General features: G+C 45.9%; 2 protein-coding genes across 3 annotated transcripts; one reads left to right on the forward strand and one right to left on the reverse strand.

Annotated features, from left to right (window-relative positions):
• Window positions 1–102: 102 nt before the first annotated feature.
• GCNA (germ cell nuclear acidic peptidase) lies at window positions 103–11,142 on the forward strand. Its single transcript, XM_065077751.1, has 10 exons — window positions 103–509; window positions 1,295–1,344; window positions 3,955–4,006; window positions 4,374–4,447; window positions 4,911–5,351; window positions 6,646–6,817; window positions 7,913–8,057; window positions 8,658–8,796; window positions 9,299–9,503; window positions 10,210–11,142. The coding sequence occupies exons 1-10, from the start codon at window positions 301–303 to the stop codon at window positions 10,460–10,462; spliced, it is 1,740 nt and encodes a 579-aa protein (XP_064933823.1). The 5' UTR covers window positions 103–300; the 3' UTR covers window positions 10,463–11,142.
• Window positions 10,626–17,606, reverse strand: BRCC3 (BRCA1/BRCA2-containing complex subunit 3). Of its 2 annotated transcripts, none has more exons than XM_065077752.1 (8): window positions 17,440–17,606; window positions 16,776–16,896; window positions 16,138–16,224; window positions 15,365–15,453; window positions 14,666–14,721; window positions 14,108–14,239; window positions 13,538–13,581; window positions 10,626–12,652 (listed from the first exon to the last, which is right to left on the reverse strand). In XM_065077752.1, exons 1-8 carry the CDS (start codon window positions 17,542–17,544, stop codon window positions 12,501–12,503), a joined length of 786 nt encoding a protein of 261 aa, XP_064933824.1. In that variant the 5' UTR covers window positions 17,545–17,606; the 3' UTR covers window positions 10,626–12,500. The 2 variants fall into 2 exon arrangements, with proteins under 2 accessions (XP_064933824.1, XP_064933825.1); XM_065077753.1 differs by having other exon boundaries at window positions 17,464–17,597.
• Between the last annotated feature and the right edge of the window lie 154 nt (window positions 17,607–17,760).

Here is a 17,760-nt window from a genome sequence, read left to right on the forward strand (position 1 = left end):
TTGAGACCCGGTGGCTGCGCCCGGCCCGGAGCTCCCGGTGCTCGGTGCGGGCCGCGCTACACCCGCGGCAGCCGCGCTGCGCAGGGGTTCTGACCACCCCGCGGAGCCGCCGCTAGTGGAGCCGCCGCTAGTGGAGCCGCCGCTAGTGGAGCCGCCGCTAGTGGAGCCGCCGCTAGTGGAGCCGCCGCTAGTGGAGCCGCCGCTAGTGGAGCCGCCGCTCCGGCCCCGAGTGCGCAGGCGCGGGCGGCGCGCACGCTCCTGCCCGGAAGCGGCGCGGCGGGCGCGGGCGGTTTGAAGGCGATGGAGCCGCCGGGCGCCGCTGCTCCCGCAGCGCCCCGGGCCGGGGATCGGGCCGCGCTCTCCCCGCAGCAGAGCGGCCCGCACGGCCCCCGCGGCGGGGAGCGCCGCGCCGCCGCACACGGGCAGCGCCGGGCCGGGAGCGAGGCCGCGGACCGTGGCGGGGAGGCCGCGGAGGCCGCGGAGGCCGGCCGGGGCTGGCGGGGCAGCAGGTGAGGCCGCGCTCGGGGGCAGCAGCCCCGTCCCTCGCGTTATTGTTATAGATCATATCTAAATATAACTTTAAATTACGCCCTCAATTGTTTTATGATAGTAGGTAGGTATTAACATATTTCAGAATTATGGTCTTTAATTTTTAGGTAGCTTTAACGTGATTGAAATAAGCTGTATTCATGTTTTTAAGCATTTGTGTGGTGTATTTTTCAAGTTGTTAACGTTTGGGTTTTGTCAGAAAGTACTAGTAAGAGTATTATGGCTTGTGTGAGAGCTGCAGTCCGAGTGGCTCCATTCTGCGCCTCACGAACAGCCCTGTGAAAGCTTGCTAAGTACTCCCGGCGGGCATGTTAAAGCGCACCTTATACAAAAGCAGCTTTTTTCTCATTTTTCAGTGGTTTTAGGTTTCAGACTCAATACAACGTGACTACCTGATCATATACCACACGTAAGATGAGAAACAAGCTTTCTGTCCCTTCTGACACCCAATTTGAACTTAAACCAATGTTGCATCCGTCTCCGAACAGTTCAGTTTTCAGCTTTTGACAGCAATTGATTGCTACTTGAATACTGAACATATGCGGTTGTTTTAAATTTTAATATACAAGTTCTGATATTTCTATTTTAAACCATTTAAAACAGTTCACCCTATTTTAGACACTCAGCGTTTTCTCAGTACGTATTTGCTCTCAGTGTTCACCGCTGTCTCAGACCAGTGGACGTGCGGACCCTCCTCCTGCTGGCCTAACGTTCTTGATACTATTCTGCATTCCGCTTTTTCCAGCAGTGTGCTGTGCTTCTCTTCCAGCAGTGACGATGAGGAATTTGAAATGTGTAAGTAATAGCACGTATTAGTTGGTTTTCTGAAAGAGCGTTAAAAGGACACATTTCTACCTTGTTACAGCGAAGCGGTTTTTCCACATGGCTTTCTTCTGTCACTCGTGCTGCAGAGTCCCCGCTCTCGGTGCGCGGGGGCACCCTGTGCTGCAGTGAGCCTTCCCGAATCTCGAATCTCGTGTCTCAATCTTGGATGCTTTCTGCCTTACGTTGTTTTGTCTTATTGCCGTAGTTTTGTCTGTTCCCTGTCACTTGCTTCCTCTCAGCCTACGGAGAGTCTTTGAATGAACATATTCGCTAAGCAGTTACTGTTCCAAACATGTGTCTAAACTACTCAGAATTCCCTCTTACATGTGGCTTTTGCTGTATGAGGGAGGTTTTTGGCTTTTCCTAGTGGCTCAAAGTCCTGGTAAGATGGAATTGAATACTAAATATTACATGATGGCTTCTGCTGTGCATAACTCCCTATCTTTACGTTTAGCCTGTACATACAAAACATGAAGTTTGTATTTTTTGGTGACAGCCGTTATGACTATCATTTTGTGCGAGGGTACTTGAGTGCACACTGCTTTTTTTCCTGTTGCAAGAGTTCTGTTTAGCTCGTTCCTTAGATGGACTAATCATGCTTCTACTACATCTCAAGTGGGTTTCAGACTGGTAAGTAATTTAAAGGTTTGTAAGTCTTGCACTATGTTCCTAATTACATATTCAACCTTTGAACAGAGGTGGTTGAAATGGTAAGGCAACAAGTCCTATCTGTTTGACTTTTGCATATCACTTTGTGTCAGTCCAGATCCTTCCAAAGCAGGTTTCTCATCACTTTAGAGTTCGTGCTGTACTCCAGCTCAGTGCCACGTGAACGATCCTTAAGCATCATCAAGCCTTACTACTTACATCTAACTGAATTAAAATGCGCTGTATATAGCTCCTGTGCTACCTTTGGGCTTTTAAATCTGATAAATATTTCAACGCTGTCCATTTTTTAAGTCATTGTTCACTTTCCTGTCATTATTAAAACTTCTATATTTGTCAGTCTGCTCTTGTTTTCGTGCTCTCTTTCTGCCTTCTCCATCCAGGAGGTGGTTGAGCCCCAAAGTCACGAGTCAGCTCTGCTGTGGAAGGTTTTTGGGAGTAAACAGTTGGGCTTGGAGCGGAATATTTACAAAGCTGTTACACAGAATCACAGAACGTTAGGGATTGGAAGGCACCTCAAGAGGTCACCTAGTCCAATCCCTCTGTTCCATTGCCATACTATAGCGACAGCTGTGGGAAAGAGTGAAATGAAAATACGTATGTGCCAAGAGACAAGAAACTAAAGAGAACTGATTTATTAAGTAGCAGGTCATATTTTTCTGCAAGCTTTCAGTTTCCTGTGACCAGCGGTCAGGCTCCTTGTGTTGGTGCTTCTCCCTGGCGCAGGAGCGCTGTGGCTGTGCTGTCTGGGAAGGCTGCTGGCCGCTTGGGCGTCAGGGAGCCACCTGGCCGCGGTGGCTGGAAGGCGGCAGACGCCCTGTTTACTTTGGCAATGAAGGCGGCGGTGGAGACTACCGAGTGCTAAACATGAAAATAACTTATCGCTCCAAATATTTTGTGAGCTCCAAGGTCTTGAATTCTTCCCCCCACGCCTTGTGGTTTTCTAAGAGGACAACACTCAGCCTATCTTATGCTTTTTAAGTTTTGCTGTGTTTTCAGGGTAGCGTTTGGGTGTAGCTCATCTGCCCTTCCTGGTACCAGAATCTACCCATCAGCCATTAAAGCTGTATCGAGCAAACTTATCTTCTGGTTTTGGGCTTATGGCATAGTGTAAAAGTTTATAATCTCATTGAAGTGATGCATGCAGCTTTAGATTGCGAGAATGAAGCTTCCTTAACTGCTATTTTGGCCCACTATGTTCTGAAGAAAGGACAGTTGTTTCCCTTCTCCCCAGCCTGATTTATGCTTTAATGAAATTTATTCCCCTTCAGCTTTCCTGAATCTCTCAGAACGATGGTGTGTGAAATTTTGATGGCATTTCTGATAATCTATTCAGAGTCGCTGTTTCAAGCCTGTGCAGTATCACTGTGGTGTTACTGTGGGGTTTGTGTTTGGCAGTCACCTCAGTATTCCTGGAGCGATTAGAACACATTCATTTCTGAGAAGCAGTATTGAGTTGCTGTTCAGTGGGCTACTCTTGTTACTGTTTTGTCTGAGCATGTTTTTTTGGAGTCACTTAGTGAAAGAAGCATGTGGGCAACTGTTTGCAGTAGGAAGACTGCTACCTGCAGTCATTGAAATGCTTGGAGAAAATACTGATAAACTAAATTCATTTCCGCCCCCAACGATCCACATATACGAGGAGGCTACGCTGGATAGTGCGAGACACATAACAGCACTTCCTATGGGGCTGTGTGCTGGGCAAGGATTGAATGATGAAAGAAATGCCAGACAGCTGCCCTCAGCTTTGAGGAATTAAGAGCTGGAATTTATATATAAAGGATTCTTATGTTCAGTTTGGGGGTTTCTTTTAAAACTTTAGACCGAATTTTTACTAGTTGCAAACTTTTCTCTTAAAAAACGCGTAACAAATGAAACAGAAGCTTGTTCTTAATTAATCTTCTATTGTTTCAGTTTTAGCTAGATTGAAAACTCCGAAATCTGTTTCTAAAAAGGCGGAAGCAAGGTGGGTGCCGTCATTCATTACTTTCAATGTTTATATATTAGTTTTCTGTATCATGTTTACCATTCGGAACACAGAAAACTAATCAAAGGTTGTAGTGATTCAGAGGCAGATACGTGTGTAGGAGAGAGTGCAGGCAGGAGAACTGTTGTGTCCAATCTGTATGTTCAGGTCAAAGGTAAAATGGGCTGTTTGGAGCTGTGCGTTCTCTGCAGCCATTCCCACTGATGGACATGGCTGGTAACATCTGCTGTGAGCAACTGATAATGGTACATTGGTGGCTTTTTTAGTTGCTTTTTTCGTAAGGCAAACTTACTGTTCTGTTTCCCTGCTCGTGCCTACCTTTTCATATTCTTTGCTTGTTTTACAGTTTGAAGGACTTTATTGATGACTCAGATGATGTCTTCTTGGACTTGAAAGTGCAAAAGAGCACAACAAAGAATGGCAAGTAGTTGTTGGACACCAAATATGAAGCAGGAATTTTAATGGGTGGAAAGAGCATTTATTGCTATGCCCATAGATTTCTGGGAGAGCTTGTTAAACGTAAGGTCACGTTGTCTTTTCCTTGAGGGTAACAAAGGCTTTTCTGTTTCCTCTAGAGGTAACAGGGGGAAGCACGGTCATAGTGTTCTGATAAGTGTATGTTCCAAAGTGTTGCTGTAGGTTTGCAGATACTGTGGACGATCTGCAAGTATTCGGGTCTGGAGAAAGAGCAGCAGCTCATGGCTGATTAGAGTGAGCTGCGAATACGGGATGGTTGCTGTGGAGAGAGGACTTTGGGTATGCAAACCAGCATTGCTGTGGCTGTAACAAGTCACTCTGTAGCCAAAAGATGCTGGGGAAAGAAAGAAGGCAGGTTGTCTAAATGGAATTACCAAAGCTTTGGTCTGTTTGTTTTGAATTGCAGCACAGAAAGATCTTCGGACCCCAAAGAAGCGGATGACTCCTGCAAAGAAAAACAGTTGCTGCCAAAAATTGCAGTATTCAGAGGCTTCAAGTGACACTGAATGTTCTGTCTTTGTCGAAAGTCCATGGCCTGGCTACCGAAAACAGAGAGTGACAGACCTGAAAGAGACGGGGAGCTGCACAGAACTCCCACCTCCCCAAAATCCACGAGAACCCGTTTCCAGAGGCAGCCCAGACCTGCCTGTCAGGAGGAAAGCAAGCAGCTGTGAAAAGGATGTAGAGAATGAAGTGCCAAGTGCGGCACCACGACAAAGTAGAGAGGTAGAATCAGGCAGCTCCGATGATGAATTTGAATCATTAATAGAACGGATAATGAAACGCTTTACACCCCGACAACCAGTCTTAAGCACGAGCAGAACTGTCTATCAGCCAAGCGCAACTGGTAAGCAATTGTTCTTAGTTAAACTGCAGGCTACCTATTGGCAGCAATGGTATTGCTAATTAGCTAATTATGTTCATTTGTATGGCCTGTGCTTTAGAATTGCAACTGGCATCTTGCATTTGAATTTGATGCAATGAGAAGTCATTCCCCGAGCATTCTGAAAGGTGATCCTACCCGTCTTGTGGTATCAAGTTTTATTCACTATTGCTTGATTTTACAATTCCTATAATTGTACATGTTTTTTGTTCATAAAGTTGTTCTGAAAACAAATCTAATTGGTGATTTTGAATAACTAATTTTTTAATGGATGATAGCAGTTAATGTGAAGCTGTCATTTTGGTAAGACTGAAATTTTGAGCAGTTTTTATTTAACATACAGTTTGTAATGAGGATTTCCTGAACCAGAAGCTCCTTCTCTCCTTCAACTAAGTGAAGTGAGCTCCAGCTGCAAGGGGAAAGGGCTGTTGCTGAGGAAGAACAAGTGAAAACAAATCTCTTTCTAGAAGAGTAAACGCAGGGTGCCCTCCTCACTAACAAGGACTAGTTGAGGGCAAGGAGACCTATGGAAGGGGATGCCTGACAGCACGGAAATATGGCCTGGGAAAGAGCAAATTTTAGTTTTTATTAGAATTTGTTAATGTGGTCTAGAAAACATCTTCTAGAAGTGAACTAGCAGCTGTGGTGGCTTCTCCATAGATGGTTGAATAGCGACAGGAAACAAGTGGCCCAAACGGGGGCACAGTTGTAGAAAAGTTGGCAGAGAGGGTCTCCTGGAACCGCAAACCTTGACGCGGTCCTTGATTTCTGGAGCTGGGTCGCTTGTTTTAGTGATCTGTCCGGGTGCGGGCTGGGGGAATAGGCAGTGACCTGATCAGAACCTGCCTGGGAAATGAACGGTGTGACTTCTGGTACATGACAGGTCAGAACGGTGGTTCTGTTCAAACGGTGTCTCTGCATTACTGCTCCCAACGTGCTCGCGATGATTTTGAATTGACATAATGTCACAGAAATGCCTGAGCAAAGCCACAAATGGTTTTCCCTCTGCTACCTGGAGGGGATGTTTGGAAGTTTGGGGTTTGCTTCTCCCTTGTGGAATGGCAGCTTTGTAGTATATCCCAGCAATTATCTTTCCGTCAGTTGTAAAAGCTGTTGCGTTCACGTACGCGCAGTGAGTGTGTGTGTGCTGAGGTGGAATACTTGACTCTTTCCACCTTTGTCCGTTACCTGGTTGCTGACGTCTGTGCTCCCAGTTACCGGACAGTGTGTAATCCTGTGGCTCTTCCTGTTGAACTAGAAAACATGAGGCCACCCTGTGAGGACGCCCAGCGCCTGAAAGGGGAGGGAGTCAAGACACCAAGGCCAAACTCCCTTTTGCTTCAGGAAACACCTTCCAGGACAGTGGCTTCTGGAAGGACTCCGAGAAATGATTTGGTCAGTTGCTCACAGTCAGCCAAGACAGAGAGAAAGTAAGTGATTCTCCATCTTTACTGCGTTCTAGGTCTGTTCTAGATCGACAAAGAGATGCTAAGCATTTTGCCTAGGATGATGTTGTGACATTTCTGGTACCGGGAACTTCTGCTGCCGGTTCAGCAGTTGCTAATGGTAAAGCAGCTGGAAATCAAAGCTTTCACTCTCAGGTATGACAGGGAGAATAGAAGCTGTTCTCTGCTTAGAGGAATTGATGACAAATAAATCTGACAGATGTCAAATCTACATAAGTGTGAGCTCTCTCGCTATTTGTTGTCTTGGTGCAGCAGAATTCTAATGTGGACTGGCCCTACAGATTCTATTTATCCAGCTGCCTGCCTCTGAAAATGTATAAAAACTGAGTCTATTAGGAATTCATGTCTTTTAACAAGCTTCTCTTGATATTTTTGATGTGTATCCTTATAACTTGCAGAATTATTTTTTCTTTTTCTTTAAATGGATGCAGCTTAAGTTTTTGAGAATAACATCTTTCATTTCTAACAGCTGCCTTTATTCTGCCTTTCAGTCATGTGATGTTTCTTTTAGCTATTTTATAATTGTGTATACCAATACAAAACCTTGAAACGATGTCTTCAAAACCGATGCTTTTTCAGGATGCTGCAGTATTGCTGTTAGTCATCCTAGAGGAATATCTCCTTCCCCTGTATGAATTCTTGAGGATTCCCAGAGCATCTTTGGCTGTATTTCTGAAAATACACCTTTATTGTGGGTGATCATGTTAGGGCTGTTGATACATCGATCAAGTTTTGGTATACTTGTGGCTCGCTGTGTCACAAAGATCTGAACCACTCTCTTTTCCTACTTAGGAGTCCTCATGATCTAGTTTTGTAAATTAATGAAGGAACTGCAGAACTCTTGCAACAGCTCTGCCCTTTCATGCCCCTGGCGGGGGAAGAAGACAGCGTAAGGACGTGTGCCTTACTGGCCTCGCAAGAGCAAATCAGTGAAGAGAGTCAGGAGGGGTTTATGCTGGCAGCAGCACCCCAGAGATCTTTATTGGCCATAAAGTGGCCATTATTTTTCAATGTGATATCTCTGTACTTCACTAAACTGCTTTATGGCTTTTCTTGCAGGCCCAGGGTGTGCTCAGTGCCCGGCTGTTTCTTGCAAGATCTCTCAAATCCGTCTTCTGACTATGTGAAGTATTTCAAGAAAAATAAGGAGGAGCTGGCACAGAAGCTCTTCTCTCTGTATAACAGTACCATCTTTGAGCAGAAGGTTGGCTTCAAAACAAAAACTACCATTCTAAAATGCTGGTTAATGTGTCGCTCCTCACTTTTTGACGTGATTGCTCTTTATCCTCTTCAGTTACAAGTTCAGCTTTATAGCAATGACTTAGTTCAAGCAGTTTCTTTGAAACGGGTTTGTCACCACGGCAGCAGTTTTCAGCTTGGCTCACTTTCCCGGCCGCAAGGGTTGTATCATCCCTAAGTGAGCAGTGTGGATGGTGTCCCAGAGCCCATGAGGAGGGAACTACTACACGAGGGGCCTCGGATCAGTTTGATCTTTGAAGAGGTGACAGATAATTATCTTCATGTATTTTCCAGCACCTGCATTGTCATCAGCTCAGTGGCCCGGGGATGTTTCTGTTGCTGCCTCGTGTAGCAGACCCCAGCAAAGGCAGCTGTGGCTTTCTGCTGCTGTAAAAACCACGAGGTTGCTTAACCCCCGTTGCTTATTCAGCTTTCACTGGAGTAACGTGTACTAGTGACCTCTGCAGCGTTACCACAACCTAATCGCTACTTGTAGCGGATGGATAAAAGCATTTACTTCCCTTTGCTGTTGGGGCTCAATTACATGTACTGTTTTGTTTTTCAGCTACCAGAGAAAATGGTAATAATCTGGAATAAGAAAATGAGAAAAACAGCAGGATATTGTGTAAGTGGGCTGACAAAAGGTCCTGAAGCAAAGCGTTATGCTCGCATAGAACTTTCAGAGAAAGTCTGTGACTCTGCAGGTAGGTAAAAGAAATGCTGATTTGTTTTTTCTTTGAGAAAGTGAGTTCTAGAGACAAAAACATGAATCTGAGGCCTAAGAGAACTGGAACTGGACCCTGCTTTGAAATTTCCTATTAACTTGAATAAATCATTAATGGTAGTACTTGTCCTCACAACCCTTCTAAGAGGCTGGGCAGATGTAAAAAAATGTGAGATCATTGCAGGTCTCTTCCAACTGAAATATTCTACTTTATTTGAGGAAACAATTCGGTGCTGAGCTCTAGTTGTTTCTGGATGAAAAATATCAGTGTTAGAAAAGCAATCCGTGAGTCTTGGTCTAAATCAGCGTTTCAGGACTCATTAGAAAAAATAAAACAACAAAACACTGGTAATTCTAACCTCCAAAATAACTCTTGCATGTTAATAAAGAATGAGTATCTAAGGCCAGAAGCAGTGACTAAGGTTGAAAGCCTGTACTTGCCTGCACATGACTGATCTTAGTTTCTTTTGCCTTACCCCAAGATCGTCTTCGAGACACGCTGGTTCATGAGCTTTGTCATGCAGCCACCTGGCTGATCAATGGTGTTCGCAACGGACACGGACAATTCTGGAGATTCTATGCCAATAAATCAGTGATGATTCATCCAGAACTGCCAGTAGTAACACGATGCCACAACTATGAAATTAATTACAAATACACCTATGTGTGCGTCCTGTGCAAAGCTACGTGAGTAGTGTTCTGATCTCGCATGTGACTGTGTATTAACTTTGTCTCCAACGTGGCAATCCCGTGTCTCGAAATCACGGGTCTCTTATAAATTGTGAAGCAATTGGGATACTGAGTGGTCGTTCCATGTTTCCTGAGCCCACACAACCTCACTATGTGACTCCACATTCGCTTCCAGGTAGTGTCAGTTCCAGTTCAGAGGTAAGGACAGGCAGAAGTGTCTCCTGAGGACCGTAGGTGATGATGGAAGGTCTTTGGGAAGCAGTAAGAGATCAGAATATGTCTCAGCTTTGAAGAAGATGGCAGGGAAATGTCACACCCCATGTGGCTGCTCTCACTTTACATTGTTTGAGCAATGCTTGAAAATTTGGATTCACCTTCTACTGTCGTTGAGTGAAGTTGTTAAAAATTTTGGCCACTCGTCTCTGGTTTCATGATCAACACTGATCCTATTACAGGCTTTTTGGTGGGGGTGGTATTTCCAAGGAACCAAGCTGAAAAGGTATTGGAAAAGTTCTAGGGTAGAGAAATGTGTAATACGGAGTTGATCGTTCTGCTGTGTGAAGCATGTGGTTTGTTTCCCATTCAAAAATGCCAGCTTAGAAATCTGACCTGCGTAGCCTGGCGGAGAGCAAGGAGCCCTTCCTTTCCCACAAGTACTGTCTGCTGCAAGTGGGAAACCTAAGTATTTATTTTTCCATTTCAGGATTGGCCGTCATTCCAAGTCTCTGGACACAGAGCGCTGCATGTGCGCGTTCTGCGGGGGGGAGCTGGTCCTGAGCCAGCCTGTGCGGAAGGACGGCACTCCTGCCAGGACGCAACTCACACCCTTTGCAAAGTATGTGAAAGAAAACTATGGACTTACTAAAAGAGAGCAGCATGGGCTGAGTCACACCGAAGTCATGCGGAAACTCAGTGCTGATTTTGCTTTAAAAACCAGGCTTCAGGATTCCTTGTGATACCTCAATACGCCTCCTTTCTTGATGCCACTTAGACTCATACTACTACATACAAAACTTAACATGAGTCTAAGAATGTGCTTTGGAGGATTCCAGGTAATTGTAGTATTTTTATCATTAAATGCTTCTAATAAAGAAGTGAATAAATGACTCTGCACTCCAATTCAATGTGAATCACGCTAGAGCCATTTATTACAGAAACAAGCCTCCTTGTATATGCAACTACTCTTCGATCACGCGTCCACACTCCAATCATGCATTCACTAATTGGATATCATCTATGTTCACAAGAGTCTCACTGCTGATAGGTCCATTGATTTACATCGTGTTGAGGCCTTGTTATTGTAGAAATGCCTCACTCCCACGGCAGGTCCTGTTTTCAGCTTTCCAAGGTGGCCTTGAACTTCCTTTGGGCCTGCCTAGTTCAGTAACAGATCTTCATCCACTAGAAACCCATCCACAGAAACTCAGTGCTGATTTTGCTTTAAAAACCAGGCTTCAAGATTCCTGGTGATATCTCAATAAGCTTCCTTTCTTGATGCCACTTAAATTTTGTATGTAGTAGTATGAGCCTAACGTGAATCTAAGAATATGCTTTGGAGGATTCCAGATTATTGTAATATTTTAACATTAAATACTTCTAATAAAGAAGGCCCTAGGGCCTTTTCTAAAATGGGCAAGAGTGAGCAATGTGTAACAATGATAGAAAAATCCATGGCACAGCAGCATGGTCACCTCTGGCATCGCCCACATCCTTCACTTGACCTTGTCCCAGAGGTGTCCCCAGCCTCACTGACAGTGCAGAGCCAGCTGGCACCAGTTGTCACCAGCCCTGTCCAGCACAGAGGTGACGAGGTTTAGGGCTGCCGGCTGATCTCCAAGAGCTCTCATCAAGACGGGGGCAGTGAGGCACCTGCTGCCCCAGGAAGGATAAAGGTACAGAGCACTTGAACTGGAAAACAGTAACAGTGGGATAGACACTGACCTTTGAAAAGCCTCCACTGCAGTAATTCAGGCAGCTCATTTTCATCTACTTGAGCATGTGAGGACAGATTAAAGCCAAGGAGCCAAACCAAAAGTTTTAACTGTGCTGTTGGTTCCTTCACTCACACAAGACAGACTTCACATAACAGCACGACCCCTTTAAGGGATTTGTTCAACAAGTATTTCATTCCATTTCAATCTAATGAAATGGCTACAATTAAGTCAAGCATGTAACAATGACAGGCGTATCTGTCAGTTCTCAGCATCTTAACCTTTTCCCCTCTGGAACAGAACCACAGTCCTCTCACTGCACCAGCAGAACCAGGCTAGTTTGTAGAGAAGAATCAGTGCTGGGCATGCAACAGAACCACATGGAATAAGAGAAAACAGACTGTGTCCCAAAAATGCAGGCACTGGCACGTTGTGGCATTTATTTCATTTCTACTCCGAACAGCTCTGGCTTTGGAATTCTTTATTTGGTTTGAAGTATGCTGAAAACAGATCCTACGTCAAAGTTCTTCCAGGTCTGTTTGCAATCTTCCCTTCCACCTCTTACCTGACTGGGTGGATAACCAGTAATCCAGAACATTACTAGATCTAAGATCATGGTCAACTGAAGCTACTAAAAAAAGGCAGAAGTTGGCAGCAGGAGTTATGATTGCAGGAACACACTTTTCCCCTCTGAACCTCCTGTTCTAGGCTCCTGAAACACATGTAAAGCAATAAGACTTCTGACAAAATAGAGGAGAGGGAGAAACAACTCGTTCCATGGTGTGTGTCCTCCAGAACTGAAGTCTCTTCAGGTGCTGCCTAACCCCATCACAGAACTAGAGCTCCACTGCATCACGCAGCACATGGAGAGACACCACCGCTCTCCACCAGGCTGGGGCAGATAAAGCCCTTATCCTGTCAAAGTGCACTTTGCTGCGTGGGGCAGGAGAGACACAGCTCGGATCTTCACCACAAGGCAATGCAGGGCCAGCCTTCAGCCAGGAGTAGGTCTTGTACAGTTTTTTTTCCACATCTCTTTTCTGAACAGTCTGTATTTCCTCCATCACTCTAAAGCAGCCAGTTCCTCCAGGAGCTGCTCCTTCTCCTGCTGCAGCTCCTGCACCCGCTGTTTGTTCTGCTCTAATCTGTCCTCCAGCCACTGAAGGAGCGGCCCACTGATGGCAGACATCTGGCTGCAGAGGTTCTTTGTGAACACTGGGAAGGGCAAGAACATATTACACCAGTGCAAACACACAAAAGGCTCAGTTTGCTACAACAACCCCAAAATCGAGAGCAATAGAGGCAGTCAGGGAAACCCTCCAATATCCTGCCCAAGGCAACCAGACATCCCCCACAGGAAAGTCAGAATTAGCAGTTTGTGAAACAAGGCACTTCCATCTGAGCTTTAGACACCTGGGGGGATGACAGACCTACAATAGGAATCTGCATATAAGTCAGCATTGCTGCTAATTAATTTCTAAATTCAAGAGCAAAGAATGCCTCATCTATTGAACAGGTGAGAATGGACAATGGGGTATTTATCTCAGAACAGAAGCAGGATTAGGATTCACCCTGTCATCTCACTGGCAAAAGAGATGTCGTATGTACACGATGTAGAGGAAGCACCAGGAGATGCGAATATGCATATAGATCAGTGAGATGCTACTTTAACAATCACCAAATCCAAAATCCCATTGCTGTTCTAAAACAACAATAAATCAAAAACAACAAACCCAAAGTCTATTCTAATTTTAACCAATGGTACAAAGGTCAAAGGATATAACAGCATTCAGAAAACCCAGGATAAGGTTATTTTATAGCCCTTTATGTTTTCCTTTAAACCATTCAGTTACAATTCTGTTCCTCCAGTAGACTTAATGCAACAAGGAAATTGGAAATTAACTGTATGACAAATAAAAAGACAAGTTTGTGCTTTTATAGTTATTTACACGTGCCTTTTATGGCAAAGGGATGCCTGTTACGCAGCTGTGCTCTACTGTCCCCTGAAGTCAGAGCTAAGCCAACCCCTGCTCAAGCCTCTCCTGTTCTGACTCTGGGAGCAGCTCCCTGGGCTCCAGCATACAAAAAAGGAATCCTTACCTGAGCCGTTATGAATCTTGGTGACGGAGTCTAGGTGGGTGAGGCTAGGAGAATGAACAGGACACAGGTCAGTGACAAGGCAGCAGTGAATTGCACACGTTAGGCAAACCCAGGCCACAGAACCAGCTACCTACTGATGCTGCAGGTACATCTAAGCCTCTTCACTTGTTTAAGCCCTGTACATTCACAAGGATAACAAAGATCCCACAGCACAGAAACATAAGAGTTGGGCACAAGAGGCAGGAAAAAAAAAGGTACTTATTTTTCAAACTTCTCAGCACTCTTACCCTGGTTAAACACTAATTACTATCACACACATCACTGAAGTGCCACCAGTAGCTCACACACACTGGCTTTTTTGGTTGCAGCAAAGGAGCAGTTACGCTTCACTTTTGTGTGCAAGGCTGAGAGAACTTCAACTCTTTAATGTGAAGGTATTCAATCAGTTCTCCTACACAAGCTGCTAATGCTTATTTTCTATATTCCTGCTAAGGTTATGGTACTTATAGCAAGAGCAGAACACGTTAGCAAAGACAGTCGTGGAGAGGGCTGCAGCCCCAGGGTTGTTACCTGTGAATTCTCCTGTAGGCATCTTGCTCTTCTTGGCAAAGGATCTTGGGCAGCTCTATAGCTGATTCCAGACACACCTTCCCAATGGTTTCGTGAGGGACAACATGAATAGGAATTTCAATCCTTTCATACCTAGAAGGGCAGCTGACACTATTAACTTCAAAGCAGTAGAGGAGAGGAAAAAAAGAGTGATGCACAGCATGCGTGTGGTTGGTGGGGACTCTACACCGTGCAAGCTGAAGCCTCAACCCCTGGAGTTGAAAACAAAAGGCTGGGCCTTCTGCATCACAGTTTACAGCACAAATTCAAACTCTGACTACCACGTCCTGAAACAAATCTTAAGTTACAAAATTGTCTAGGCTAAATTAACCAGTCCTAATCTTTAGATTCTCTTCAAGCAGCCTGCATTAACAGAAATACGGAGAGCTCATTCAGGCATTTCTATGCAATATTTGCTCCTCATGATGAGTCTAGAAGACACTTATTTGAGACAACCCAGAAAGGAGAGACAAGATGAAACGCAACCTGATGCTGGACATATTTTTCTGCTGTACTCACTCTGAGCTTTTCTGGGCCTGAATGGACTGGAAACAGGTGTAGAGAATCCTGCCTGTCTAAAAGAGATGGCAGAAAGTCAGATTCCAAAAGCAAAAAGTCAGCTAAAAACACAAGGTCCTTTAGGAAGCAGAATATGCTTTCAAATAGCATTTTAACAGGTTGCAAAGGCACGTGCTTTGAGCTTCGACTGGGACACCAGAACTGTTTACAAGCAGATACTGACAGACCCGTTAGCCATTAAAAGAAAATCTTAAACAACAGCTACCTGGGAAACCCAGACAAGACAAGACACAGCACTCACACTACAGCAGCATCTCCTAAGGAAGCCAGAGGTGTGATCAGCTCTGTCTGCCGGGCTGAGCAGTCGAAGAGCACTGACACACGTCAGCACACGTGTCAGCATGTGCATGCGTGTGTCAGCACACACTGCACCCATCTGAGGCAGCCCCAGAACCCCAGTACCAGCCCAGCTCTGCTGGCTGCAGAGCCAGCCTGTGGCTGAGTGCAGCCTCATCAGTAACTCATTCGTTTGTTGTTGGGATTACAATCCAAACGTCACCATTCCAGCCACGCTTTGACTGTGCTCCGAGCAGAGCTCAGCCCTTTGTGCCGGCTGCATCCAAGGATTTCAGCTTTGTCCTGGGGCCGATGTTTGCCATGGGTACTTGGAGGGTTTATTGCTATTTTTAAGTTGCCTACCTTTGTGTTTTTGTCCTCAATGAAGCAGGAAAAGATAAGCCCTACAAAACCTTGGTCCATCATCTGGTACATAGCTTGTGTGCGGACATCTGTGGACAAAGAAACAGGAGAATAAGAACTGCACTGGTCACTTGAACGAGGAGAAAAATATCTGCCACCTTTTGAAGGGTGACCTGGAACTGGGTAACAAAGGTCACAAGCTTTATTTTAAAGCACCTACTCCAGGTAAGTACAGACCTGTTGGGCAGACTGTTGCAAGTTAAAAAAAAAAAAATGCAATTTAAAATGTAATTAAATAGCAAATATTAAAAACATATGATGAGTTAACAAAACAAGAAATAATCTTTGCATCAGCTTGGTGGCACAAATCACTATGTAGCCATAATGCCCAACAGGTATATGACACTCACGTGCTTCTTTCCAAAATGTTTTTGGTTTTGCATTAACACTCACAGGTGTCAAAAATAATCAGAACAGCCCTATGGTTCCCACAGCTGCTTTTGCTGTTGCCCACATGCCAGATCTAGTTTTCCTGTGTGGAAGAACAGCAATAGCTGATCCGTGACTGAACCACCTGGAGCACACAGGCAGGAACAGGGCTACACTGGCAGAGGTTCCTGAAGCCCACCCAGACAATCCTGTCCTACCAGAGGGCACGTGAGAAAACAAACTTCGATAGCTGGGATGTGCAGCTCTGAAAATCCAGTAAATTAAATAATATAATTAGCCAGCTGCGAGTTTTCATACAGAACCTGGACCTAGGCTGCTCTTACCGACATGCGATGGCCAGACAGTGATGTGAGGATGAGAGTGATACCAGCCCACGACTCTCATGGGACGTCCTGTCATTTCAGCCAACCTGTGTGCAGGTCAAGGTGCTTTTGAAACCAACAGAGTAAATGGAAGAAGTTTTTTGTACAAGGAAAAACAGCAGAGTTTTATAAGAGCTTCTTATCAGTCAAAAGAATTCCAGATCCCTTTAGAGGGGTGACAAGACACCGCAGGGAGCTGACAGAAGCCTCTTCCCCAGCACTGCAGGATGCCACGGCTGCAGAAGCGAGTTGGATTTTGTTTGCACATGGCAGTGACACAGCACCAAGCTGTCCAATATAGCGGCCTGGAGCATCTGTAGGGAAAAGGCTCTCCAGCGCACCTGGAAACAGAGCCTTGCCAAAAATACAGAGAAATTATAAAAACTATTCATAACAGAATTCCACTGCAAACGCTGGAACCAACAAAGACTCCAGAGAAGGGCAACTGCCAGCACAGCCCACCAAACCACGCAGGTATAGGAAGGCAGCAGCAGACAACTTCAAGCCAACCAGAAGAAGTCTAAAGCACAGCACATAAAAAGAGGTTTGAGGTAAAACCACCTCACTCGTGCGTGTGCTGTTGTCTCTACTAAAGGATATCTCTGCTTCAGTAGAAGCAGCTGAAAGCTGCTCTGGCGAAATTTCCACACGATCTTTTCTCTTATCAGAGCGGCGCAGGATGATCACGGAATGGATGTGAACAATTCGGCTGGTGTCAACCTAATGACACAGAAGGAAAAAATATAATCATTCCTCTGCTAAAGAAACAACTACATACAAGGAAAAAGCCAGCAAAGAAAGCACAGGGATGCACCAGAGTACAGCCAGGCATGCAGAGGGGAACCTTCCCCAACTCTAAGCTCTGACTTCAGAATAATTTCAGTTGGAAGACACCTCAGGATCATTGAGTCCAACCATAACCTAACTCTGGCACTAAACCACGTCCCTAAGAACCTCATCTAAACACCTTTTAAACCCCTCCAGGGTTGGTGACTCCACCACTGCCCTGGGCAGCCTGTTCCAATGCCCGACAACCTTTTCTGTGAAGATTTTTTTCCCCAGTATCCAATCTAAACCTCCCCTGGTGCAACTTGAGGCACCAAGTCTGAACACAGAGCTGGAACCCACGAGTGGGCAACAGCCCCGCCCACCCGAGCCTCGCTCCGCAGGCCGCTGCCCCACAGCCAGCACCGGCGCAGGCCCTGAGCACCGCCCGGACAGCGCTGCCTCCCGCTGGCTCTCCCGCCCGCCCAGCGCCGGCACCTCGCCGATGCAGAGCCCCATGACCTCCTCCTTCTCGGTGCTCAGCGCGTGGTTCAGGCACACCAGGAACGCGTCAGCCTCCAAATACACCGCCTGCACCGCCATCTTGCCGCCTCACCCCAGCACCCCGGAAGTGAGAGGAAACCAGTCCCCCCTTTTGCCCCGCCCACGCTCGGCAGCAGGACCAATCCCAGCGCTGCCCGCTGGCCCTTCCAGCTAATCACCGTGGCCCCAGGTGGGATGCGGCTTCCGGAGAGGCGAGCGGTGCGGCTCGGCGGAAGCGCCGTGTCGCCCACGCTAACGGCGGCCCCGGGGTTCCGC

Source organism: Columba livia, chromosome 12 (assembly GCF_036013475.1).
Source record: "Columba livia isolate bColLiv1 breed racing homer chromosome 12, bColLiv1.pat.W.v2, whole genome shotgun sequence".
Classification (NCBI taxonomy): domain Eukaryota; kingdom Metazoa; phylum Chordata; class Aves; order Columbiformes; family Columbidae; genus Columba; species Columba livia.

Coding starts and splice junctions, on each gene's coding strand:
- BRCC3 (XM_065077752.1), bottom strand. CDS start 17,544: ATGGCGGTGCAGGCGGTGTATTTGGAGGCTGACGCGTTCCTGGTGTGC. Junction 15,454..16,137: donor TGTCTGGCCATCGCATGTCG/GTAAGAGCAGCC, acceptor CTTTGTCCACAG/ATGTCCGCACACAAGCTATG. Junction 14,722..15,364: donor TTGAGGACAAAAACACAAAG/GTAGGCAACTTA, acceptor CATCTCTTTTAG/ACAGGCAGGATTCTCTACAC.
- GCNA (XM_065077751.1), top strand. CDS start 301: ATGGAGCCGCCGGGCGCCGCTGCTCCCGCAGCGCCCCGGGCCGGGGAT. Junction 1,345..3,954: donor CGATGAGGAATTTGAAATGT/GTAAGTAATAGC, acceptor CTATTGTTTCAG/TTTTAGCTAGATTGAAAACT. Junction 4,448..4,910: donor AAAGAGCACAACAAAGAATG/GCAAGTAGTTGT, acceptor TTTGAATTGCAG/CACAGAAAGATCTTCGGACC.